Here is a 27,741-nt window from a genome sequence, read left to right as displayed (position 1 = left end):
GCAATACCAATGAATGATTTGCGCTGCTAGAGAGTCGGCTGGGGATTAGTGATGGTTTGAGAGTTTAGGGGTCAAACTCCGCCCCCAGTGTACACAGCCTGTTAAAACGCCTTGGTACCACGGTATCATGTGTGTCGTTTATTTACCCCGTAAAGCCAATTCAGTAGCGCAATCATAAGGAGGAAATAAGCAGTTTTTGGCTGAATAATGTAAATCCCAGTCATATGAAAACAAAGTGGAGCACAAGAGCAGACAGCTTTGATGTTTTATAATCATGCGCCATAAAGCAGCACGTGCGTTTGATCTGATGCAGTCTATTAATGTTATTCTTACTGTGGTTATAGTAACGCGGTAGCCTATCTAGCTTTGCGTATAATCGATATGCTACTATGAAAATAATTCACTGCACAGTATTCTGCGTTGACTGAATAAAACACCTATCGGTATGAGTGAAAAATCATACTCTGGACTGCGCAGGAGTAACGCATAGCTTTCGTTTTTTGGCTGTGTTTAAATTGAAACCAGCACTCTCGGTTTCATCTGCACTGGTGCCATCATATGGCCTAGCTTTTAAAAGTACAGCAGAACATGTCAATTTGCTCCAATGACCGTATGATAACCTTTCATTAAGGGGCATATGGCCAAATATTCATTTCAAGGACAGGCCCTAAATATCTAAGCAGGTCATGATCGAGAACATCTCTGTTACTCTATGGAATGTTTTATCCAAGTTTTGTTTAGGTAGAGAATTTGTCATGACATGTCTGTCAGTTTTCTACTACAGTAGGCTAGTCTAATACAATTTCCCCCCACCCCCAATCTCTTCCCACTTGTAAGGTGGTTTATAGGTGATGGACTACTGTAGGAGCTATACTTTTGTCAGTTAATTACTGCAGACTATAATCAGGAGATAATTGTGGTTTCATTCTAAGCTATTTTTGTTTGTTTGTTATAGAGACTTTTACTTCAGTTGCATTTTTTAAAAGTGCATTAACAAGCCATTATATCAGTTTTAGTCTGTTATTTTTCTTTCAGAAACAGTATTGTGACAGCCAATACGGTCATTCCTGATTCAGAGAACGCAAAGAGACAGCGGGGACACAAGCCTATTTTAGGAGTGTTGTGCCCTCTTTGCCATTTGAAGGACAGCATGGCATCATTTCCCCCAACTGCCTGGCCCTTTAAAAAAAATGGCCCAATCCATATTTTGTTTACTATAATTAGCATTTGCTGGTCACTGCTGTGGCTAATCAGGCTGACACAGGGTAGGGGAGCATAGCACCACTGTAAAGTTAAAGCATATTCCAGTGGAGATTTGGGCACTTAATTTAAGATATGCATGGTCACGTCATCGCATACAGATGCCCTTATTGGCTTTTTTTTTTACAAAGAAGAAGTAGGCGTTCCATGGGAGCACAAGAGCATGTTCACAAACTTAAAACAGGGCACTGTTAATCCCCAAATCCTATCTGCTGTAGGGGTAACGCGGCAAGTATCAAATTCAGAAAGCAACTTTTAAATATAGTCAGTGTCAATAGGCATGGACAGAAGGGGGTGGATCACATAGCCCAGTGTGTAACAGGAGCAGGTGAGATGCACTCTTTGGTTTATGGCTTCCTGGAGCGGTTAAACTGCAGAGGAGAAGGTCCACTTTATGGGATTCCATAGGACGTCTTGATGTTCAGGCTGGGGGAGATGCTGACCACACACCTCATACTGCACTCATTCCAGTGACACTGTATTGTATTCTGACTGCAAGATACACTGTGATGCAGGTTTACAGCAATGCTATTTGCTATTAATACTTAAAAGGTCACTACAAAGGATCAATAGTAGGAGAGGTTTTAAAACTTAAAACATTGATTGTATCAATGATTAACTGACATCTGGAGTCAAAGTGGTTTGCATCCTGCCCTCTTTATTTCCACATTGTGATATACTATCTATACACAGGAATAAATATACATTGAATTGCAGTCAAGTTAAAAACTATTCAGAGTGCAGTTTGTATGGATGCTACTTAGAATACCGTGGAACCAAATGCAGCCCACACTGGGTCCTCTACAGATTCTAATTAGTGAAAGGTACTGCTAATTGTACACTTAGTTTCTTCAAGAAACTTACAGAAAGAATTTACTATTTACACTGAAATTTCTGACAGGATATTTAAGAAAGGGAGCAGTTGGCATATACAACAAAATTTAGTCTCTTTAGATAGATATTCTTTTGATTGAGAACACAGAAATTTAGGGCCTAATTGTCCACCTCCCTTACATCCTAATGAGAACGTTTTCTCTGCGCAAAGCATAAAGGTTCTTGCTTATGTGGGAGTTTGCTCTCCAGTACTGATCTGAAATCATTTGCCCTCATCCCTAACTGATCCCACACCTGCACTGACAAGGCAACACCCTCCCAACACTGTTGACAGATCATGGACAAGCTCAAGCACAATGTTTTTGTCTGGATGATTTACAGCCCATCTGTTGTCCATCTTAGAGGTCATCGGACTCGGGGATCTCAGGTGGGTCCAGGGGGACAGTGGGCAGCATGAGAGGGTTGCCGTCGGAGATCCATCCCTGAGCCATTCTGTTGAAGCTGGGCCTCTTCACACCAGGCTCCTGCAGCTCAGGGTAGGCAGGGGGGTTCAGATCCAGGGCAGGGACCTTGAAGATGATGCCGGTGGAGCGTGGAGCTTTATCAAAACCCCCATATGGCGTAGCCACCCTGGGTGATGTAAGGTGAAAACAACTGTGAGCACTCGACATCAAGGGAATGGACCCCCAAATACAATTAGGCTATATTTTCACATTGAACAACGGTTCATATTGGTAAAAGGGTGTTCTTTTTGGCAAATCTGTGTAATTATACAGTGTGGTGTTAGATATTTACCTGAAATTATTTCAGCAACTGTCTTGTTCATAATTCTTGAAGCTAAATATAAGGCAACTGAATTTGAAGCCTAATGTCCTACTGTTAAAACCACAAAGCTGTTGGTAGCAATGAATGTATCTAGTAATAGTATATGACAGGGTATGTCGAGCGTTTTTTTCTCTGTGTTTCAGAGCATGCTGGAATGAACTACCCCTCCGCTGCCTCTTGAGTGTGCAGTTGTGCAGCTGTCACTTCTCCCCTGAACTAAGATGCTCTGGACTTTACCTGACAATTAATGCATTCACAGTAAATTACTTCATGTGTTTGCATTTGTTGTCAAAATGCTTTGGAACACTGTGAATAACACACATCTATTGTAGCAAATATGCTTTCCACGCTAAGCTGAGGATAAACGTACCAATGATAACTTGGTGGAAGTTACACTTCATGTTACCTGTTGAAGCTCTTGTAGTCAACGTCTTGTTTGGGCTCCGGAGCGGGCATTTTGAGGTTGAGAGTCTCGGCCAGGGCTGGGTCGTTGATGATGGCCTGTTCCCAGGGGGAGTGGTAGGACTTGGGCATGGCGGTGGCATTGAACTTCTCAGGAGGAACGTCTTTCAGTGGGGCTCCATAACCTAAGAAATAGATGGGAGACAACAATGGGAAGACAGACTCAAATGTATATTTTTCAAATCAACAAAGCATCTGGACCTTTTTTTAATGGATTGGGTCTCAGGATCAAACATATCCAATATTCTAAACACGTCTTCCCTGTTCCCTCACTTTTGCACCAGTATTCTGCATTCAGTTGTATTCAAATATCAGATAATCAGTGTAATGTGCACAGGGACTACAGCACACATCAGTGAGGCTCCCCCTGTACCATAGCTATTCTGTTTTGCTCTGCTCATTCTTCACCTGGTCTGTGTGGAATAGCAGGAGAGACAGCGGATGTGCAGAGGTGTCACAACCAGGCTCTGTCTCCCATTTCCACTCAGAGAAGTCTGAGGCGACCTCAGAGCGGTGCAGCAGGCTCGCGCGCCTCATTTCAGCACGATATGGCTGATGTGAAAGAGCAATGAGAAAGGCCCTAATCCCCTCTGACTCAAAGTGGAGCCATTAACGCGTCCCCAGCCAGGGGAGGGAGGGAGGGAGGGGCAGGCGGGTGGCTTAAAATAGCGCACATACACACACTACACACACACCATGCACCACGCCGCTGTGCCGTGTGTTGATGTGGGATGCCACTCCTGTGTGGCAGTTTCAAGTTCTGAGGGCGGAGGAGGGGCTGGGAAGGCCTGGCGTCCCCTGCTGTGGACTCGAGACATCACACACACATACACACACACACACACACACATACAGACACACACACATACACAAACACACACACACACACAGACACAATGGCAGACAGAGGGTGCGGACAGGAAGAGCCACACGCGCTCCCTGCCAAAGGCCAAGGCAGGACTGCACCACGCCACAGGGCTCTGCGGCTCAGCGGCAGAGATGGTCAGTTTGGCCGGGGGAGACTGGGCTATTTTTACCGTGTGATCATGTTATATAACATGGCATACAGTGGAGCACCATGTACCCAAATGGGAAACAGCATCGTGTGACGACACCCAGATATGTACCAGCATCAGCAAATATCACCGGCTCCTGTCAAATGGTTGTGGGATAAGATATTGTTTGAATGCTTATTTTGGAGGGTTTCACCAAGACCTCTGCGTCATCATGTGTTTCTCCAAATGTCACTGGAGTGTCAGGTTGTTGTGTTGACACAGACCTGGTGCTATTCCGTCGGGGCTCATGGCGCTCCTGGGATCCGGGGTGTTTGGGGGTGTTTTTGACGCGTCTCCTTTGCTTTCACTATTTTCCACACCCTCCACTGGGATGTCATTCTGGAGAAACATTTTATGACATGATCAGTCACTCATATCGCACGTCATCACACTCAAATACCCACAGCCAAAAACTGCTATCGTGGTGTCGAAATGTTCTATATTAAATGTATAAATCTGAACCTTATACAACAGAGGGACTTGATGTAAGCTAATTATCTGTCTGAGTGTCTTTTTTATCCACCTCAAACCATTTTCAGTGAATAGCAAATAAAATCTCACAAATCTCAAGAGTCTGCAAAATTAAAAGCACAACACACAACAGAAACGTCCTGGAATAGAATCAATGCAAATTTGAGTTTTTGAGCATTAGGAAATCTATACAGCATCCAAAAGTAACAAACAAAGAGAGCTCCAGCAGACTGTCAGGCATATATATATATATATATATATATATATATATATATACTCACTCACAAGCACCAGTAACTGATACACAGCCACATACTCACACACAGTCTCTCTCTCACACACACAAACACACACGTTGACTGCAACTGATAAGTAGCGAGGCAGCTCTCAAGAGCAAAGTGGGCTGGCAGCCTCTCTAGAGGCTGTGTGCCCCAGGGGGACGCTGGGAATGACAAAGAGCACATGCCTCTTCCTGTCTATCTGTGTGGCAGAGCACATGCCACTTCCTGTCTATCTGTGTGGCAGCTTGCTTCCTCTCCATCATGCCGTCTGGCAGCTTACTCCTTCAGCACAAATCTCAAGGCCAATATGTCAGGGAAATGTAAGAATTAATTAATCAAGTACAAGTAGATGCAAATGTAGATGGAGACATGGATAATTGTGAATATTACAAATCCACATTTCACCATCTCCAATCCACCATGTTCACACCAAGAAAGCTTTAGTGATATAGTGTTACTTACACTATACGTTGCGTTGGCCTCATTCTGAATGCTCTCGAATGTGTACTTCTCAGATCGTCTCTGTCTCATTTTAAAGAGACGGGAGCCTCTGTTTGACAGCAGAGAGAGCTCCTCCAACATGATGTCTTTTGGTGTGCACAGCTTTTTGCCTAGGTCCATAGTGTCACCTTCAAACACAATAAACAAGGCATGTCATATTTGGAAACATTCAATCAAAATCTTGGTATCAGACCTTGGAGACATACCATCTTATACTGCATGAAAAAATCAGCTCATCTTTGGTTTATAGGACGACATGTCAATGTATATAATTGCCTGATACTACTGCTAAGCATTTGTGAATTGTGAATGGGTATGAAAGCCAGAATGGATCTGAAATTGGTTTCATTGTAACAAACATGTTGAACTTATCAATCAAGTCCTGGTTTGGTAGATAGAAAGATGAGGAACTGATTTTGATCTACACATAACTGGTATGTGACAGTAATACACACAGGGGAGGTTTGCAACACACTATGCATTGATTAGTGGCACTAAAAGAGAAAAAATCAGTCTGTCATGCCAACTGTATGTTCTGCTTAACCATAAATACACAGGAGCCGTGTGTTGAGTATTATTTACTGTATTTATCTGTAGATGGAACACATTATATCTGTACTTTTTACACATTAAACATATTATATCTGTACTTTTTGCAAGGTTTTTTACCTTTTGGTAACTAAAGTTTCCCATTATCTAAGTATTTATCGGTTGCGTATTCTAGGGCCCACATGCAGTGAGCCATTGAGAGCCAAATGGAGCAATCCTTTGTTTAATGTTTCTGCTGGTTCCTTTTGCCTGTAATGTGGGCAGTAAGCGCATGCACCTCATGCCTCTCTCGGACGCCGGGAGAAATGGCTGACCCATGGGGATGTCAAGGCCCAATCAAATGCTGAAAGTTTAGCCAGACGGAATGCTACCCAGCTGTCCAAGATCCTCTCACTGTCCCCAAAGCAGTTTCGCACAGTTGTCCACCCTCCAAAACCCACCCACCCCTCCAACCATCAATGTCCACCCACCAACCCACCCACCCAACCGCTCTACCGTACCCCATCCTGTCCAGCTCAGAAATAGCCATATCCAAACGCCAGAGACAAAAGGATTAGTTTGCATTGTTAACTTATTTGGGGTGGGGGTTTGGGGGGGCGGTAGTAAGGGGAGAAAGAGAGGGGCCAGACAGGGGTGTTCTGAGCCTCTCTCAGAACTGGGCAAGAAACCAGAACCAGATAACACAGGATGGAAAACAGAATACCATTGGCACCACCATGGACCTCTCGGCAAATAGCAGCTGCTTGCATCTTCCTTTCTCTGGGAGACAGTGTGCTGAATTGTGACATTGTGGCTTTCAGACAGGAGGGTTTTAGCAGCAAACGAGTAGTCCCAGAGACTGTAATACATAAAGCAGACATTCATGGCTTTTGCACATTTCCGGAGTCTTCACAGCTCTTCACTGGATGCGGTCTGTTGTATCGCAGTGTCACATCCTCTCGTGACTGGACAGGGCATGTGTGGTTGAATGTGTGTTTTAAAGGGCAGAGGTAACAGTCACCTTAAAATAACTTGGCTGCAAAGTGAAGCTTTTGCATAGCAAGATGTCACATGTCCTATGGTGCAGTGATTAATTTTGTTTTAGAGGTCGTGAATGGACATTGTGTTCTAGCTGAAGCGTGTGGCATTGGGTGCTGAGTGGAACCTGGACCCGCGCCTGCCAACACTGCTGTTCTCCTGATCGCCACATCACAATCAAAACATCGGAGCCAATCATGTTTGTCTGATACAAACCTGCCTCATCTACAACTGACAGTGACATGTCTCAATATGGGTTGATATTGAATGTTGAATACAAATAAATGGTCATACATTTTACCCTTAATATATACTATCAACATATTACATTTAAATAGACTTTATGTAAATGGAACTAAATAGGTAAAAACAGAATTCACTAAGTCATGTTTCATTAAAATGGTGCACATACGGCATGTATATGTGTGCTGTTTTTCTAATGTTGTCATAACATAATATAAAGTGGGTCTGCCATATGGTACTCAGTTCTAGATTTGGCTTGAAAGAGAGATAGAGAAAAAAGAGAGAACAAACTGCGAGACAGGTGCAAGTGAAATCACTATGCTAATATGCTAACTGTCTCTACAGTGTCCTCACTGCTATTGTGTGTGCTTTTCCAGAGCTCTATTAAGACTTAGCATTTTGTGCATACATTGATAGAACACAAAAATGGATTTACATGGAACATGGAACTATTTCTGGTAATGCTACATATTATATCTATAAATATAGTTAGTGAAGATCTGATTGTCAACTTTTGTCATGTCAATTGTTACCAATTAATAGGGGAAGAGGGTTTGGTTTGAAGGGAAATATGACTTATCTGGTTATCAGAGCTTCATGGTCATACTCTGTTGGGATGTTGTTTAAATTGTAAAAAGAGGAGTTCAAACAATACTATTTCTTTTGATGCTACTGATTTTAAAGTGAGTTTATGACAGATAATTTTACCAAATAGCTTTTGTCGGGTCCTTACCTCTGTGAGAGGTTTTTGGTGTTATTACCGATGAGGAATTTGTTAAGTGTGTCCGGGACCCTATGGACACAGATTAAATCTATCTGATATCTGCATGTTGAGGAATGTGTGGTAACAAGCACACCATGTTAGAGGAAATGATAACATGAGTGAGAATAGATAGAGGAGCTATGTCCTTTTGAAGCTTTGTTATGGTTTATGACTTAGTTAGGGACCATTTTGTTGGGTGAGTTAGTGTATGATTTGCAATGCATTGTTATCAAAGCTGACTGCACACACCATCTAATATCATACACACACACAAACCCATCAGCAGAATGGGGAGAGATCCTGTCTTACCTGATCAAGGCCGAGTCTGTGGCCGCTTCTACCTGGACCTTTTGAGTGGAATTGTGGAGAAACTCAGGGGTCACCCTGGGTACTTCGATCCACCCTGATCTATCTGTGTGGTTGCTCCCCCTGAAGGCTCCAGAGCCTGGTAGGCAGTGGGTATGGGGGTAGGGGGTGGGTGATAGTGTGTGTCTGTTGACACTGGAATGCAAGCTTACATCAATAACCTAATTTTAGTTCTGTTCAACACTCTAACCACTCACAATGCCATGGTTGGAGGGGGTGGTGGGGATAGGGATGGATAGGGAGTGTTAAAGGGCGTGTGTGTGTGTGTGTGTGTGTGTGTGTGTGTGTGTGTGTGTGTGTGTGTGTGTGTGTGTGTGTGTGTGTGTGTGCGCGCACGTGTGCACATGCATGCACACATGCGTTTGTGTTGGAGGGGGATGGGGTGTCAAGAGTTGAGGGTCTGTGTCCACCAAGTAAGTTGTCAAATTCTTTATGTTCTATTGTTCTATACCCAGTCAGACACTCTGCCACATTGGATTTTCAAGATTTGTTTGACTTACACCAAAGAAATAAAAATGTGTGAGATGCTGACAAACTAGCTGTAAATGAACCTGCTGTTGTCCTGACAAAAAGGCAACCGGGAGAACTTTCCTTTTCAGTATAGATTGAATAGACTAAACTTTTCAGAATGTTAAAACTCACTATAAAGACTTAGAGGTCTCCATGATTGACTTTGAATACCTAACTGACCTTTTCACATGATTTGAATAACATGAATTAATTCATATTTTTTACTACGATGAATGATTTAAAATAAACCAAGCAAGACAAAAATGTATACAGCTTTGGTATTCTGAATTGTTCACTGAAATATGACCCACCCATATGCACTAATACATGAATGATACATTCATGCATCTATTCCAATGAGTCACATCATTAAGAGATCAAGACTGAACTGTAGGAGCATCCATGACAATACAAATCCCCTTTGCCCCGCTGAAGGTGCTGAGAATGAGAAAAGCCCGCATTAGAGGTGAGAAGTGTGGATGTGGATCCGGAGAGGGAAGCCTGCCTGGGCAGGGGTGTGGGGAAGGTGGGCGCTGGGGCCTGTGTGGCCCACGTGGATGAATATTTTATTTAATCTCACTGGGTTTATTATAGTCCCAAGGTCACCTGCTGGCACATCCATTCAAAATGACAGCTCCTGTTGTATAAGTGGAAACACAAGAGGATCCATTAGCCAGTGGCAGTTAGCTTGTCTTGCATGCACTGGAAGGGAGGGCTTCTGTAGGGATACAGTAGCCTTAGAGAGCAAAGCCCACAAATGTTTGAACAAAATATGTACTCTCTCTCTCTCTCTCTCTCTCTCCCTGCTCTCTCTAGTTGTTTATAAAAATGTTAAGGCTTCCATGTATTCTATAACAATTATGTTGAAGACATCATCTTAAATTGTGCTACTGTCAAGTCCTCAAGGGCCATCTCATTTTCTTATGTGTACAGAGCAGGGACAAGTGAGCTCACTGCTGTGGCAACAGTACAAACATCTGAATGAGGCAAGTCTATTTATGGTGCTGAAGCGTCCATACAAAGGGTTACATTAATATGCACCCTGCCAGTAGCACTGTCCACCATTCACAGAGCCAGCTAGCATGTGCTAACACTAGTCTGTTGTACTGAGAGTCCATTAAGAGCTTCTTTTAAGCTTTTTGTGACTCATAAAAAGGCAGGTCATCCCTGGTTGCCACCAGTTTCCCTCAAATGGCATCATCACCTCCCGGATTATGTAACAGTCGCCTTGGTAACTAGTCCCTGGATGTTCAGCTGGTTATGCTTTGTGACAAGAGTGGCGTGGCATCTGAGTTTAAACAAACTTCTTCTGACATCGTGGAATGTGCACGCTGCTGCAGCAGCGCCATGGTGTTTTATCATATTGTGCCAGCGTTCTGCAGTGTTTAGCTTCCTCTGTGATCCACTGGACGCTGGCCAATTTTTTGTCATGTACTAAACCAGCGCAGAGCGCTGTGGCTGCACATGTGTGGTGGCTCGCAGCAGTGAGCTGTGGGGAGTATGCATGAGTGGCAAAGAGCCTGGAGGCTTACGCAACAGAGGAGCCCGCTCCGCTCCGCAGTCGTCAGAGTGAGGGGGGTGCGGATGCTCATGGGCAGGTTGTGTGGTGCTGCATTTTGTGGTACAATAAAACACTGTTCTAGCCTGTACATTCATGAGCCCAGTCTTAAAGACAGCATGGCAAAACTCTCACAGCTACCCGATATGTGATGTTTTTATGAAAATCTGAGGACTTTCATCATCATAACTGAAAGTCAATCTCATTCTGCCTACATGTTCATGTTCATTGAGTGATTTTAGGGTTGTTTTGTGGATGATAAAGGGTGAGATACCCACAGCAGTACAGCCGGCGAGGCCTCAGGAAGATGATGCCATGCTGGTATGTGGAGTGTCCTCCGACTGCTGAGAAGTAGACAGAACATGTCAGTCGGCCTTGGCACACATTCAGGGAAACATGACCCTGTGCACTGCTTAAGATAGCTCCAACACAAGAGTTTCCTTTCATCCGTCAGTGTTGCACCTCTCTGAACGGGGTTAGACTAGTGAAGGAACCACAGTCATTATCACATAGCCACTACACAAACATTACCTGGGTTTATGGCTGATGTTATGGTAGTTTAATTTTTGAAACCTTTGACATTATGAGCAGACCACACATGATCATATTCATGGAAAAGTTTAATAGTGTTGATTATAATCAATGCGCAAATGTGAAATTTTCATACCCAGTAGGCCACATCATTTTGCAATCAACTCTGTAGAACACTTCTAGTTTATAATATATATATATATATTTTCTCTCTAGCTGCAGTTAGCTCTAGATTTTTTGTCCACATGGTGTCCATGTGATGTATTGGTGTGGAAGAGATAACTATGCAGTATAGGCCTAATACCAAACTAACTTACAATACAAATGAATACAGCTTGCCGTATCAACAACTACACAATGATGTAAAACACATTCACATATCAGCCAAGTGAAAAATACAATATCTGCTCTGATTCTCATACATATAAAACATCAAACAGACAGGGTGGGAATATATGGAAATATGGTGTTAAAAGTGATGACGAGTGAAGCATTTCTAACATGGAGGATAATCTTCTACTCAATTTATCCCTCAACACCAATGTTTTTTAGCTGTTATTTGATTTATGCTAATCGTATTCTTTATCCTTCCTTTTTACTTTACCTGTCATATACCCTGATTCAAAAACAACAGTTTGCATAATCCACAGATATAGCAAATCACCAACTTTCAAAGAACTTGCAGGAATATCCCTTTTATTTCTCCTAGCTGCACTGCTTGTTTCATAATTTAGCTTTTTCTCAACCCTTAAACTATTTTATTCTATAGTCCTCGAAAATGTACAATTTCCCATTTTAACATGTTTTGTAACAGCTTCTACCTCCATATATATTTTATGTATTATATTTCAGCACTTTACATTCAACATTACTCTTTGACTTTCATTCCTTAGTCTTACCTGATACCTGAAAGAGTTGTTTCCTGAACCTGATCCTTGCTTGTATCAGTGCGTAACACATGTATAAGGCATCATGCACAATTACCGACCAACCAGTGTCATTTCAAAAGTTATGCATTAACTTCATACTCAACATCTGTGTCTAATTTTAATTACGACGCCTCATTTTGACTCTAAGTCATTTTGTTGATGAAGCTGTTGACGTGTGAAGTGGTAGTGATGACAGCTCTGTCTCGGATTTCAGTTGGACTACTGCAAACCAGACAAATGCTTACTACATCAGATCATCGATTACATTACCCTGCTTACTCGCAGAGGCGGCAGAGAGTTTGAATGCCTATTTTTCCTTTGTAGTGAGCCAGTCCCTGGATACCTGGTGTTGGCGGTGAGAGGCTGAGCAGGCCTGAAGGGAGGCCCATAGAAAGCTGGCTTGGATGGGGACACAGGCGCTGCTCTAATGGGGAAAGACACAGGCTGGAAACGAGGCTGGGGAGAGAGTGGGGAGACTGGACTGTACCCCGCCGGCTCGTACGAAACCCTCTGCTTCCACTCCAGCGGTGGCTCGGGCAGTGACCTGCGGTGCATGGCCGCAGATGCCTGCGGAACGTCCTGGAAGGCGAAGGCCTCGTCCACCAGCCCCAGAGGGCTCTTGGCAGCAGCCTCCCATGGAGAGGGCGGCTTGACGGAGGAGTGCCTCTCCAGTGGGGTCCGCGTTGGCCCAACACCAGGGCTGGCGTATGGGGAGACAGGGGACTGCGGGGACACAGATGACATGGACCTTCTGGGCAGAGAGAGAGAGCGGCTTCTGCCAAGCACCTGAAATAAAATGAGAATTAAAATCACAGTGAATTTTTATGAGATGACAGGGGTTCATACCGACGAAAAGTGTGAAAATGATTTGCTGGTTGAGTATTCTCCCTTCTGGCACAAAGACAACATAAACTTTGCACCACTGCTAACAGAGCAGTATCATGCTATTCTTAGAACCTTATCCAGTTAAGACTTTAGGAAGGACACAGAGCACCACTGAGACAAGTTTTTAACTGTAGTGAAAATGTTAAATAAAAAAAAAACATGTCCTGTCAGTGAACGTTCCTTACCACTTATCTGATTGGGTATTCAAATGTTAAATCGACATCAAAACGGTTTGCAATTCTTTGGGGGTTTTTTTCTTTCAAATTTTGGGTGGCCTTAATTTCATTTTTTAGAGATAATCAACATAAGTACAATATGTACAAACAGAACATATATATTTATTTTTTTTACATGGGAACAACTGCGGCAGACAATTGGCTAAGCTAACATTACTATTTGGATTCTACTGCCACCATGTGGTCAGAGAGCTTAGAGGGCCTTCAAGTGCTATGGTTGCAATGTGGTTTTCACAATAGTTAAGTTAGTTAAAGTTAACACTATTGCTAAACCATACTTTACTTTCCACCTTTTACCAGTGTGCTGTGTATTGAAATGACAAATGACAAATCAATGACGGGTAATGAACTGCACTGTGTTTATCACATAGTGATTTATGATGTCTTATTGCAGTGCTAATTTACTTAAGCGTATGTAATTCATGGAGCTATCCCTCTGCCAAAAAAATCATCCATCACAATTGTGTACACAGAAAAGCGCTTCAGTCAATATGATGCAATGTTGGAGAACATTACTAAGTAAATGTGCTCATACCCCAAACATATCTCAACTTGATGACATCGCCACACAAGTGGTTGTCAGCCCCCTGGTGGGGGGGCATCTCTGCACTTACCTCCATGTGATGGCACTCATGCCACATTCAAGCAAGGGTGGATCCTGCTGGGTTGCTAAGCAGAGGTAGCTTTTTAATAGGGACTGCATGGTCACTATAATGTCAGGCTCTGCCTTATCATTAGCGTCTTGCAAGCTCTAGTGTGGAGTACAAATAGACCACAGTGAAACAGATACTTTACGGTATCCTGTGACCTAAAACCCTGTGAATAGAGTGTATTTCATTCCTGTGGCTATTGTGTAGATGGTAAGATGGTATAGGCTGGATGATTATTGAAATTCTCATAACTTTTGGATATAAAAAACTGATAAACTTTCAGGCATTTCAGAACACTAGTGAACTCATCTGCAGCTTGTTTCAAATATATGTCAATATCTTTTTGAATGGGTGCAAAAAGGCAAGTGCATCTATTCTTGTCTGAGACACTTCCTGCTAAAAAAAACTGCTAAACAACTTTCAAGAGAAACTAAATATCAGTATCTGTGCTGCATGCTGTACTAACAATAGCACCTAACTAGCAGTGGATCTAAAATTGTGTTTACATTGCAACATATTACTTGTCTAGACAGAAAATACAGTATACAACAATAATAGACTGAACATAAATAGAATGCAGGCAAGGTGTGTGCATGTTCAGGCAGCTAAGTGAAAGAACAGGAGAGAGAAAGGACATGTAAAAGTTTCAGGGAGATGTTTAATTGCAGAGGAAGAATTCAGGAAGTGCAATATTTAAAAGAAGACAGAAGAAAAGGACAGGAAAGATTTGTTCAAGTTTCATACAGACAAAGGAACATACAAATGTAACAGCAGCATGGTAAAGCATAAGACTTCCATTATGTAGTGTTGCATGACTGTGTTATTCAGCTCCATATCACTCCGTGTAATATACTTCTGTACTGAGCCATGGAATGCCCCTTTTAACCATTAAACCACTTGGATGGTTCATCCGAATACATTTGGTGACAAATTGAAAGAGGAAAGTTTCCACGGTTACATACAGTGCATAATGGAAGTCCTCAAAAGGGTGTACAGGCGTCAACAAAAAGACCTACGAACACACAGTGGTGTGCATTAAATTGTGCCAGGATCAGTGAAGGCTTGCATATTACACCACCCAACTGTTTGGAATGAGACTAGCAAAGCAGGAGATTTTACATTCAAAATGATCGCTCCTTTGAAATTAATGTGGCAGGAAATAAGTCTAATTCAAATGAATGTTAGGGGAGTCTATCCTGGAATAGCTTGGTTTTGATAATGTCAACAAACGTGATGTCATAGCTCTCTCTAAAATGCATTTTTCAGTAAATCAAATAGTTAAAAATGTGGGTGGTATTCAGAACACTGGTATACTTGCAACCACCATCTAGTCTTGTTTTGAAACATTATGCCACCAGTCTATTTATAGTTTGTTCAAAACGCTGGCATGTTGTTTTGGGTTCACTTTATTCTTTTGGACTCTCTAAAGCACCCTACCCTAGACGTGTTGAGGAGAAGAGGGGAACTCTGCACTGCATGGCTGAACACATTTGTTTTGCCTGCCTTCATACTGATAAACCTGGCCCTTAAGGACCATCCATGAGATCACATTACAAATATAGGGACAAAGACTTTTGATTTTGTTTGCATTTCCTGAGAATTCTTTGCAAAGTGTCTCTGTTATTACAGACATCAAAGCTATTCATACACTTTTGAGTTTGCACATCTGTGCACCTTCAGCAGCCAAAATGCTGGTCTCTCCAACCTCAGCGTCCATCAGTTATTGGTTATCATGTCTGTTGCTCTTATTTTAGTTTTTTGTATTTCTCTCTCATAGTAACAGAGATATTTTACCAGGACCAGTGGCCTGTGTAGTTTACTGTGATGCTCCTGCAAGACACAGTGCATGCAGTGGTGCAAACATACTCATTTGCAACCACACAAAGTGATGGTTAAAAAGTCTTGGATCAAAACATCGAAAGTCAACATTCATTTTTAATTTCCAATATTCCCAAGGTTATCAAAATAGGGCTAAATAAATATTCAGTGATTAGTTACTTGGAATTTATATATAAGTCAGATATGCCAATTTTGTCAGTAGTGCGTGCACGATTCTCTAACATCCCCTAGTGTAGCATAACTACAGGTTTCCATTGTTTGGCTGCTACTGCTGGTTTTTTAGCTGAGAATTTAGGTCTTGGGGCCAGTGGTAGAGCACATCTAGAGATTAAATCAGAGGGTAAAGGTGATGAAGTGGGAAGCGCGTAGAAACTGCCTGTGGGTTTGCTGGACGCCATGTGAGGCAGAGTAGATGGGGGACAGAAGTTGGACTGGGCTTGGCTGTCAGGGCGGTCATGCGTGGCAGGTGATGCAGAAAGCTTCTTGTCCAGGGCCTGACCAGCTTGGGCAGACTGCTGAGTGAATGGGTAGGTGACACTTACCGGGGGGTTGGCTTTGGTTGGAGAGTCATGCCTGGGTACCTGATCTGACTCTGGAACAGGAGGGACTGGGGAAGATTTGGGGCTGGGCTCATTTACCTCGGGAACGGAGTTATACATGAAGAGGGAGGTGTCAAGCTGATAGGGCTTATGTTTCATAACATCCAGGGCATTGAGGTGTTTAGGGGCTGGTTTGGGTTTCTCCTTCTTTGCTTTGGGCTTAACCATGGGGCTAGTTGAACTGGCCTGCTTTGCTGCTCCAGGGGGATAAGAGGGGGAGAGGATGGGGTTGTAAGAGGTGGGAGGTGGCGCGCGAACATTGGACGAGTATTTCCAGGTGCTTGGGAGTGAGGGGGTTGGGGAAGGGGACTTGGCTATGTTGGCCTGCACAGTGTCAGCATCCACCACAAACTTCTCCATGCGGGACTGCCTCCGAGCAAACAGTTCTGCACCTTTACCCTTGGGCTTATCGGATGGGCAAGTGCTTAATTCAGAGACACGTTCCTTTGAAGAAGCAGGTGGTGCCTTGGGTGCATGTGAGTAGGAGGTCCCACGAGGGGCTGGGGGACAAGATGCTATTGAATTCATATCAGTTTGGGGTTTTGTCCAAGGGGTCTTTGGCTGGTTTGAACCAGCCGGTGTTGGGCTAACAGATGGCATACTCACTGGGGCTTGCTGGGGTTGAGGCATCCAGGACTGTTGAGGCTGTGGACTCGCAGGTGCCCAGTGGTTGTTGGGCGCCTGGGGATACTGGGGATACGCTTGAGTTGGAGATGGAGACAGACCCCATGTGTGGCCTGCTGGTTGAAGCTCTTGCTTGGGAGCCCAGTTTGGTTGTGCTGGAGGGTAGCCGTGGCCAGGCATCATGGTGGGCATCCCGGCCGGAACTGGGGAGGATGCAGGCATGGGGCTGCGAGGGACTTGGACAGGCAACTGAGCAGTACTACCAGCAGACCAAGGTGGACAAGCTTTATTTATCGTGGGCTTAGGGGCTACGGGTGGGGGTGCCCCCTTGTGCTTAACCCGTGGGACTTGCATAAAGTTACATGCTTCTGCCCCAAGGCTAAGGTAGTCCTCTTCAGGACCAGACTCAATGAAAGATCTCCGGTCGCCTTTAGTCTGAAGCTGAGAATTCACACCATCATTTGCTTTGTTTGCCCCTCTCCTTCTTGTCTCTGGCAAGATGCCTGTTTTGATGGCCGGAACAGAAATGCGTTCGTCACGAGAAGCGATAATGTCTCCGGTTGGAGACCAAACCTGTGGGGCTGAATTGACAGGAACGGGCACCTTAAAAATGTTGTCCTGTTTCTTTGGAGTTGGACTGGGGACTCCACGCACTGGCAAGAAGGTGGCTGGCGCCCTACTTTGGCCACCCAAAAATGGCTTGGCGGTTCTGTTCGCCACCAGGGCTTTTGCTGCAGATCCAAATTGGAGGGCATCCAGACCGTTCATGCCATTGGGAGAGTAAGGATATTCTGGACTTTGGTATTGCTCCTGCTGCTGATACTGTTGTTGCTGTGGCTGGTATTGTGGTTGCTGCAGCTGTTCTTGATGTTGATAAGTACTGGCATCCATGTAGGTCGGACTGGCATAGCTTTCCTCTGGAGTGAAAGGTTTGGGGGTTTCAGGTTCAGGGTTCCTGACACCTTCCACAGGAATGCCCCTACTCCTCATCTCTTCGTGCTCAGCAGCAATCTCATCCATCCTTTGACGTCGCTGGGCGAACATTAACACTCCCTTTCCTTTCGTCTGTGGAAGCTTCTCCATTTTTCTCCAACTGAATGTGCCTGGTGGGTCGACTTGCCTGCTGCCCCAGCTATAGTTGTAGTTCAAATTAGCGTCTGAGCTTAGTGCATTAATGTAGTACTCTTCCTCAAATTCAGAGTCGCTTGGCGTTGAGAGGGTGATCCGGATACTTTGTCCGTCTTTGTCGTAGTATCTGTAGTCTTCGTACTCAGCGCTGTCCCCCTCGTTCTCAAAGTCCGCCTCTCCTGTACCGTAGCTCACAAGAGTAAACTTCTTAGCCCTTTGGCGACGTTTCTTAAACATTAACACCCCCTTGTTCCGGGGGTTTGGTGCATTGGTGAGGAGCGAAGCAATACGTTTACATTTAGACTTGGCTTCCTTCTGCTGCTTCTCAGATTGGCTCTGGCTCCGTCTCAGCCCTGAAGGGGGAGGGGGGTGTCAAGGAGAAATACAAGGTGGTCAGAGGGAGATTGAAGGGGCATATTAAGATTAACTCAAACTGGATTATTTTACTGATAAACAAGCATGCTGTAATTGTGAAGGTTGTATTTCTGGGGGAAAGCACTTGTAGATATGAAGATAGGACTAGTGATTCATTTTCTGTTTTAAGAGGTCCTCGACTAGATGTAAATAGCATAGGGAACTTAAACGTTGGATCATCTTTCATTCTAATATCAAATATGAACTAATACTTATTCATAGGGTAGTACAATTGGTTTAAAATCCCTGCCATATAATTCCTCCCACACATGCTAGTAATCTAGGAAATTGCTGGCCAACATTTAACACATTCTTAGGTGCAATTTTACAGACCCTCATAAAATTATTCCCACAATAAATAAAACATCTACAAATTCCTGCAGTCACAGACACTGTAGCTATTACCTAATAAAGACTACAACAGTTAATTTATCACCTGTTATCATAGAATATTATGGTTACCAGAACTCTGTGAAGTTATATTAAGTGTATTATACCTTATCTGGAATAGATTATCAATTCATTTCAGAAGTCAACTTGCTGAAGCAGCACCACTAGTTGTTAATAAGTCTTATTTTATAACAAGGTCTACAGCACTTAATGAAGCAGTTAAAATTCCTTGCTTGTATGACATCAGCATTGAGGATGCAATGCAAGCAGCACAGATGAAAAATAAAACACATGGTATCAATATTATATTATATATTTTGCGCTACACAAAGCCATCACAATACAAACACTTACAGTGCTATCTGTATTTCCAGAGTATTTACCAAGTTTACTTCAGCTGACTAGAAGTTTGAAGGAGAAAGACCTCCACTTGCTGCGCTTCATTCTACTCAAGAGCACCTGCAGCTTCAGCGGTCTTATTTTAGTTACACAACATTACAAGCAGCGAGCAATAAAAAAAATCTCCCCTGGAGAGGGTCTCTCTGCAGATCTAATGCCGTCAGGCAGAGGGGGAAACTGAGGCGCGGCTCACTTTTCCACTGCGCTTTCGGCTAGCCAGGGGATCGGGTGACCCGCCAGCGCTGACACATGTCCGTGTCCGTCAAGCCCCTCTCTCAGCAGTCCACCTCATGATGAGCTGCCGCTCACTTTGGTCAGCCTCAACCAACATGGGATTTGGTGCATGTATGCAGCGTGTCCATTTAATGGAAACCACACAGTTGACACATGCCCACTCAAATAACAAGCCAGACACAGTAATAACCAAGCCAGCATGACCTATTTTCTTGTTGCCTGTGTCCTTTTTTGTCCATTGACCATGTATTTAGAGAGTGGACATGGTCAGTTCAGTGGATATCAATCTGAGCTGATGCTACACTGTGTATTTATATGCACATGATGAATAGCTATGAATAAAGAACATGACAGTTCCAGCTAATAATAACATAACAAATCAACAAGTCTACAGTGCTGGATAGGGAGTATGTGGGAAATCGTAACATGTTTCTGAGGTACAAAAACATATGCATGTAAGTATAATGCCAGTCATAGAGCTGCACAGCAATGTAATATTAGTTGCATGGCTATATATAGCGGTGCTGAGCAGTGAGCTGTGCGCAGCAGTGAGAGAGGAGGGGACTTACGTGCGTCTCTCGGCCCGTTCCTGCTGGCTCTGTGGAGATCTCTCTCTCCCTGTGAGCCCCAGTCCTCTGCCGCCTCAGCACCCTGCACAGGAATGCCAAAGGAAGCGCAAGCAGGAGGTGCCTGCGATTGCCCTCCTCCCTCTCCTTCCTCGTCCCCTGGGCTGCCTCCCACTTCCTCTTCCTCAGGTGAGCTGGTGACGCGGCGGCCTGGGTCAGGCCGGGTCACCACCTGACCCGATGAGGAGGAGTCAGAGTGCCCGGGGCCACGCTGAGGCTGACCCGGAGAGTCACGGTCAGAGAAAGCATCCTGGGCAGGTGAAGGGGTGGCATAGTGCGAATCGGCCTCTGAGCCATGGGAGTACACAGGAGAGTCGCAGCTCCTCTCCCGAGTATGGAGGTCTGATCCAGGGTCTGAGCCCTCATACTGCTCCCTGCCAGGATTGGGCTCATCAGCACTGTAGTCAGAGAAGGAGCGCTGGCGAGGTAGAGAGGAGTCGGAACCACTTGGGTCTTGGTCAAGGTCATCCTGCGGATCCTGCTCAAAGTCATCCAGCTGGTCTTGGTTAAGGTCAGCCAGCTGGTCTTGGTCAAGGTCACCCAGTTGGTCTTGAGCCAGTTCATCCAGCTGGTGTTGAGCCAGGTCATCCAGCTGGTCTTGGTCAAGGTCATTCAGATGGTCTTGGTCAAGGTCATTCAGCTGGTCTTGATCCAGGTCATTCAGCTGGTCTTCATCCAGGTCATGTTGCTGGTCTTGATCCAGGTCATTTAGCTGGTCTTGGTCAAGGTCATGCTGCTGGTCTTGGTCAAGGTCGTTGAGCCCCTTAGGGTCCACTTCACTGTCTGTCTCATCATAATAGTCTTCATCCTGGGAGTCATCAAGCTCGGCGGGGGTGTTGGAGCCTGACCACGCATCGGGGTCAGGGCTTTCTTTGTCCTCAAGCACTGGCTCCATCTACTCGGAATGGGCTGATTTGGGCTCTGAATATTGCCAATCCTACACAAACAAAAATCATGACACAACACCACACACATCAGGAGTAGCAGTCTTTCCTGTTTTATGTATTAATTTATTTAATTCATTTGTTAAATCGTTCATTCACCTATAGTATAGGTTATTGTATATTTCATGTATACTTGACAAACCACACCATTACCATTACATGAGTAATATTCTTAATTGTAAGCACTATTGGACACCACTGAAAACATGATCCCACCATTTTGAGAGTGAGTTTTGTCATCTTAATGCTATATTTGTTCTTGGCCATGTTCATCATGTCAAAGAAGCTTGCAGCTTGTTTGTGCAAGTCATTTTTAGAATTCAGAATGCAGAGGAGCACTGCACCAGTTACTAGGAAACCAAAGCAAAACCTGAGCTGGAGATCCACAGAGATGACTCTGCTGGGCTACACACCTATATCAGCCACACAAGACACTATGCAGCGCAGCAACTCTGAACAGGGTGCACACAGAAGACAGCAACCCCATTAAATAAACAAACTCAAGCAGTCGGTGACAGCCATATATAGAAACCAGCCGTCACTAAACAATCTTTAGCCCTCGGCACACTGGTCAAGAAGCAAATTCCAAAACGAATTTAAGATGTTCAAACAGATTTGGGTCATGAGACAAAATTGTGACTAAGGAAGTTAGCATGATGATAAGCAAAGATCTTGACAACGGACTTGAATCTTAGTATTACTTTCTTGATACATATAGGCATTGCCGTTGTGAGCCACACTCACAGCCACATTCTACAAAATGTTCCCCAGCGAAGGGGGGGGGGGGGCTTGGAATGATTCATCATTCACTGGCCTACTGGTGCAGACAAGTGACATAACATGCCAAACATGTGCTGGACAGACCAGTCAACAATACACTTGTTTTGTGATATTTTGATAGTGGTGCGATATGCATCTAGCTCAAGTCGGAGCATTGCTAGACTGGGAGGAGAAACTAAAGTATATCAACTAATCAGTGCTCCTCATTCCTCACCCTCAGTAGGGGACTGCAGCAGCCAACATTAGCCATTTGTCTGGGCCTGCGCTCTCTCTACATGGAATGGTATTCACTGTTTGGTTCTGCCACTAAACAAGCACTGGTTTCCAACGGTCCTGATAAAAACAATTAGGTGGGTGTTTTCCATGGTTGGATTTCAGCATGCTATGGTGTTTTTCCCTCCCCCTTTGTCCTGATGGAGCTGATCCATATCTCAGAGAAGCCTTACTCTGCCCATTGACATTTCCATTTAAGTACTTGCACAGACACAAGTGCTCACATGTATAAGAACAATGTAATTACAACAATTTAGAGGTTAATACATTTAATTGTGATAAAATCAGCTCGTAAATCAGGTTTCTAGGCCAAGTATACTTGCGTATACAAGGAATTTGGTCTCTGCATTTATCCCATTTAGCACACACTAATCCCGGAGCAGTGAGCTGCCTTGCTACAGCGGCACTCGGGGAGCAGTGAAGGGTTAGGTGCCTTGCTCAAGGGCACTTCAGCCGTTCCTACTGGTCGGGGATCGAACCGGCAACCCTTCAGGTACAAGCCCAAAGCCCTAACCAGTAGACCACGACTCTTATCTACACTATACTACACTACACACACACACATACACACAGTCACAAGTTGATCCAGACCACAGACTTAACTGACAAAAGCCCCTCTAAAATACCAAGGTATTTTAACAAACTTTTTGCAGAATGGCATAATTGTTATAGCACAGTTTAAAGTTTTGTTTTCAAATTGTTCTGAACACAAAGTGAAGGCTTTTGTATTGTTTGGGGACAAAACGCTTTAAAATTGTACTTGTTTTTGTCATGAACGACATTCCATTCCATGACGCAACCATACATTCTCTCAGTGGAACAGACAGATGGACAGGCTCTGGTGCTATGAGACCTCTGACCTTCAGATGCCAAGAGCTGCCAGCTTGCCCACTGGAACACTGATGCTGCATCAGATGGTTCCACGGTTTCTTTGATATTTAATTCTCTCTCCGCAGCAGATCAGACATGTCACTCTCATATGGATCAGCTCTCGCACGTCTGGTGACAAATCAGTTATGTGATCTTCAGCGATACAAGCCAACTGGGGACCAGCACATTCATAGCATACTGTAGTAGCATCTATGCCAATACTCATTGCCCGTGATTGATGATGTTGTGGAAAGTTCTATAAATGTAACATTTCTTGATTCATTTTGTATTATTTTGTAATAAGAATAGGAAACTATTATGTTCAAATATTAAGATTTAAGATATTCCAAGTTTCTTAAAATACAACAGATTATTTTGCTGTTTCCTTACGACATAAGGCTTTGACTAATCTAATGGAATTGTAGTCAATTTTCCTTTTGTGTTTCTGCTGAACACAACTAGTAAACAAATAGTATAACACAAGTAGTAAACATCTCGTCTGTGCACTAAAGGCTCCAAAATACTGTATATGGCCACATCGAGTTTAACATCTCATTTTCTGCACTTCAGCCCCCTCTATCGGTTATCAAAGCTAAAATGCATTGTTAAGACCAAAGCTCTCTCTCTCCCTCTCTCTCTCTCTGTCTCTCTCACTGGTGAGACAGATGAATACAATTTGCCCTCTCTTTACATACTTTTACTTAGATATGGTGCTTCCTTAATTTCTCTCAGGAAATGGTGAAACCCCGAATTGGATATTTTATGATGGCTGAGAGAAAGTGGAATAGAACATTATGTCCAATATTCCAATATGTGGTTTAATGTTCTGCATTATGTCCAATATTCCAATATGTGGGTTAATGTTCTGCATTTCTTATTAGTGGGTCACTTTGATACTAAAAGTATGATTCTATGTAATGACTGTATGATATCTGTACTGTCCCTGTGTATATCTGTGTGTGACTGTAGTTAGAGATAAGCGGGAATATTATGACTTTGCAGTGTTTCACTGTTCTGCATGGCTGCGTCAGTAGCTATCTGCTCCGGATTGCCAGGTTGCCACTAATCAGAGTCTGATTCAGTGTAGTCCACGTGAGATGGGATGACCAACGCCATCTCCTGTTAGCCTGGAAGGATACTTAAACCCTAACTATTTCCTTGTCTAGTTAGAGCAGCTGATGGATCTTTAGGTGAAGTCATGCTGTCTCTCCCTTGATGCGCATCATTGTAAATAAACTCTGTTCCTGATTTTTCATACTATTGGTCTGACTGGGTCTCTATTAAATCTATGGTATCAAAATTACCATCATGGCTTACACGGAAAAACAGAAAACTGGATTTCAACATGTTAAGAAATGTAGCCATATTCCTTCTCTGGAATATACTTCTACTGTTTGACATCCAGGAATCCTAAGGATTTCCACCATGAACTATTTATCTGTGTACCCATCGATCCAACAATGAGATTGGAATGATCTTTTTAATTTTTTTTCTTTTACAGTAAATCTCTTGGATTTCACAGCAGGGTGGGTGGGTGAATTAGCTCTGTCTCCAAGTAAGGAGATGTCGCGCAGTGAGACTGTTCTATCTCTGAGTGGTCATTAGTGTCCATGCTCTGCTGGATGACCCCTAAAGTCTGAGTTCAGGGATTAACATTTTCCATCTTCCCTAATTGCCCCAGTATTATCTCAGTTCTTTATGTTGACATGAAGGTACTGTGACATGTCTGCCACTCTCAGAGCTCCAACAACCCATCGCTTTTGAAACAGTATGTGCATGGCTTCATGCAATTCAAACAGATGGAATCATAACAGGGCCTTTTCATGATTATCTTCTAGAAACTACCCACTAGAAAAGTACATTTTTTTTATTCTAACATTTCATTGAGAAAATACAGGCATTCTAACAAGTACAATGTGGCCTCATGTAAAGTATCATGTAATGTGCCATATTGACTTGATACACTTTGCTTGTTTTCTGTCACCTCATTGCATTGCTATCCAGAAACACACCAGAGAGGAGGAACAAGAGCTGAATTAGCCATTAATTATTTTCTAAACTACACAGGAAGTTATCATAAAAGGCAGAGGCTGGACTTCTCTACATGTAAACAAAGTGGAAGTTCCTTTCAAGAAAAGTAAACATCAGACCTGAATGCAGAGGCATAATACAATTGCTGTCCTGCAGTGCCCAGGTGTCTGTGTTCAAATGCCAAATTCTGTTGGACAGCATTTTAGTGCCATCTGCCGTGCTGGCCGCAGGCTGACAATTTTGTGCACCACCTAAACTATATTTAAACACAATAAAGCAAAGACAATCATACCTCATAAGCAGAGACAATTATTCCTCATAAGCAAAGACAATCATACCTCATAAGCTCCATAATGATGAATGTGACTGAAACTTTCTCACTCACATACACAGATGCATACAGATGCAACAAGCAAAGGTTAATCTCCCTTGTTGAGGCTTCAATGCATTACCTTTAATAACGTCCTTTTGATGTTGCTGCAGATATCCTTCTGGTATCTCCACAGGAACAGGCGTCTCCTCCTGGCCTATCATGCAGAGGTCAGAGCACTGGCTGCCATCAAAAAGCAAAGCCGCCCCATGGTCTGCAGGAGCAGATGGATGCTGTCGGCTGAGGAGGGGAGCTTGCTGTAAGATATAAGTTGGAGACCAGACCTCCAGCCCCCTGCTACTGTATAGAGCACACACGAGGAGGGGGGAGGAGGGTTTAGTGTCTGAAGTATCAACAGTGAGAGGTCTGCTTTTCTAATGTGTCCAGTTATCCAGTTAAGACCTTCACCTTCCCAATGGGGATGATGTAATCCTATTAGCTCATGACTGGCTTTGTCATGCGCTTTTCTGTAATTAAAATGTCCTGATGCGCTGAAGTTCAGTGTAAATATAGACTGAAGTCAAATTCAAACATGTAACCTGGGGTACAATAAAACTTAACGATCCAACAAACTTTTCGCAGTAACAATAATTCATTTCCTTTCACTCCATCCAAGTCCACTCCAAGAGTCAACCTGCTGAAAACAGTATAGAGCAAAATCACTTATGATTTACATTTCTCAAAAAGTATTTTTTTGCAGCTGTAATGATGTTACAGAAAATAACATTACATGGACCGCCTAAATCACATCATCAAGCATTGCCATGATTTAATAAATATACTGACCTTCTCTTCCACTTCTGGCACTTGTTGCTCTTACAAGCTCACATGTCTTCCTGAGGTCAGACCACAACATTAAGACTTAACCATTATGCCCATACATGGAATCAGTTCCTCTTCCCAACTGGAAGTCCAGCTTGATTTTACAGCAGTCATCCCCCCATGAAGGGAGAAACATAAACTCTACTCTGCTGGAGTCGTTAAATTACTCTAAAATTAGCACCCCTGAATCTACTGTAAAATGGTCTCTGATTACTAATAGTCCTAATGAGAGAAGACAAGCCAGCAGTGCTATAGTGAAAATCATTTAGCATTACCAATACCTTAGAGTTATTCAATCACCTACACTCTAAATGTAAACTTTTAAATGTGGGATCATCAAACAGCAAATATAGTTATGCATAGGCATTACAGCCCTGAAGCACTGTCTTCATTGTACGTTTGATTGTGTGTTTTCTACTCTTTTCTGCTAAAAAGGCTACACACAACACCTCAATTCCTTGAACATTAAACATTTATTATGTGTTATAGACTTTTCCTCGTAGTTCTAGTGGCTTACTGTATATTAACGTCCATTCACAAAATAGTGACTTCTACATTACAATGCTGTATCTACAATACACTGTCATACCCCCTTGGCAATTGATCTACATTATCCAACAAGGTCCTGATAATATTTGTCCATGTTCTGTCCATACTATACCTTGAAATACAATACTCAAAGACCATTTCAAATACGTTCAGACAGATATTGAATCATTACAATCATCATCATTACAATCTCACAGTGTGAGATCATTTCAGAAGAGAAGGTCTATGTGTCTGTGCCTTATGTAATCAACTTTGTGTATACAGTACTGTATATGGAATGTACAGTATGACTCCTAACTGCCGGCCCATCCTAATGTACACATCACACATGATGCGAATGGGCTATTGTCATGACTTGAGACTCTGATTGTATGAAACTGTGAGTGATTGTGAAATGTCCTTTAATAGATAGATAGATAGATAGGTAGATAGATAGATAGATAGATAGATACTTTATTGATCCCCAAGGGGAAATTCAAGTGTCCTTAGAAACAAGAATGTCCAGCATAGAATCCTCAGTCTCTCTTTAGTCTGTCATGTTCTTTGGAAAAAGGACCGATGGTTAAATGTTACAGGGTCCTCTCATGAGGGTCTGTCATGTAAAATACAAAAAACATATTTCTTTGCAATTAATCCCTATGAATTTATCTTTTGTATCACTTTAAACCAGTGTTTCTCAAAGTGTGGTCCGGGGACCACTGGTGGTCTGCAAGTTATCCCAAGTGGTCCGCAAGCAGACATGGTAAAATATAACATACCGCAGATGAGTTGTTTGCAATATTGAACCAACTTGTATGTAAATCCAAACAGTTCTGCAACACTGCCTATGTAAGCTATGCCAATGTAAATCATATGATCCTCTGACACAGTAAGCAAGGTGCAAAAACAATAAGCAAGGTGGTTCAGTGAGTATTCACCTATTG

The 27,741-nt window shown here is 43.2% G+C and overlaps 2 protein-coding genes across 4 annotated transcripts; both read right to left on the bottom strand.

The window, feature by feature from the left end:
- Nucleotides 1–1,898: 1,898 nt before the first annotated feature.
- On the bottom strand, nucleotides 1,899–8,730 carry myoz2b (myozenin 2b). Of its 2 annotated transcripts, XM_076294160.1 has the most exons (6): nucleotides 8,571–8,730; nucleotides 6,942–7,076; nucleotides 5,651–5,817; nucleotides 4,661–4,775; nucleotides 3,326–3,506; nucleotides 1,899–2,724 (listed from the first exon to the last, which is right to left on the bottom strand). In XM_076294160.1, exons 2-6 carry the CDS (start codon nucleotides 7,024–7,026, stop codon nucleotides 2,493–2,495), a joined length of 780 nt encoding a protein of 259 aa, XP_076150275.1. In that variant the 5' UTR covers nucleotides 7,027–7,076; nucleotides 8,571–8,730; the 3' UTR covers nucleotides 1,899–2,492. The 2 variants fall into 2 exon arrangements, with proteins under 2 accessions (XP_076150275.1, XP_076150276.1); XM_076294161.1 differs by lacking the exon at nucleotides 6,942–7,076 and having other exon boundaries at nucleotides 8,571–8,725.
- A 2,567-nt stretch (nucleotides 8,731–11,297) lies between these two features.
- Nucleotides 11,298–20,548, bottom strand: synpo2b (synaptopodin 2b). Of its 2 annotated transcripts, none has more exons than XM_076294158.1 (3): nucleotides 20,123–20,548; nucleotides 16,308–18,469; nucleotides 11,298–12,941 (listed from the first exon to the last, which is right to left on the bottom strand). In XM_076294158.1, exons 2-3 carry the CDS (start codon nucleotides 18,351–18,353, stop codon nucleotides 12,417–12,419), a joined length of 2,571 nt encoding a protein of 856 aa, XP_076150273.1. In that variant the 5' UTR covers nucleotides 18,354–18,469; nucleotides 20,123–20,548; the 3' UTR covers nucleotides 11,298–12,416. The 2 variants fall into 2 exon arrangements, with proteins under 2 accessions (XP_076150273.1, XP_076150274.1); XM_076294159.1 differs by lacking the exon at nucleotides 20,123–20,548 and adding an exon at nucleotides 19,275–19,972.
- Nucleotides 20,549–27,741: the final 7,193 nt, after the last annotated feature.

Source organism: Alosa pseudoharengus, unplaced genomic scaffold, assembly GCF_046254945.1.
Source record: "Alosa pseudoharengus isolate Yale_2024_CS ecotype anadromous, Long Island Sound unplaced genomic scaffold, YU_APseudo_1.1 YU_APseudo_1.1_scf_2, whole genome shotgun sequence".
NCBI classification, from domain to species: Eukaryota; Metazoa; Chordata; class Actinopteri; order Clupeiformes; family Clupeidae; genus Alosa; species Alosa pseudoharengus.
The sequence above is the reverse complement of the archived record's forward strand: the minus strand, read 5'-3'. Positions and strand labels throughout refer to the sequence as shown.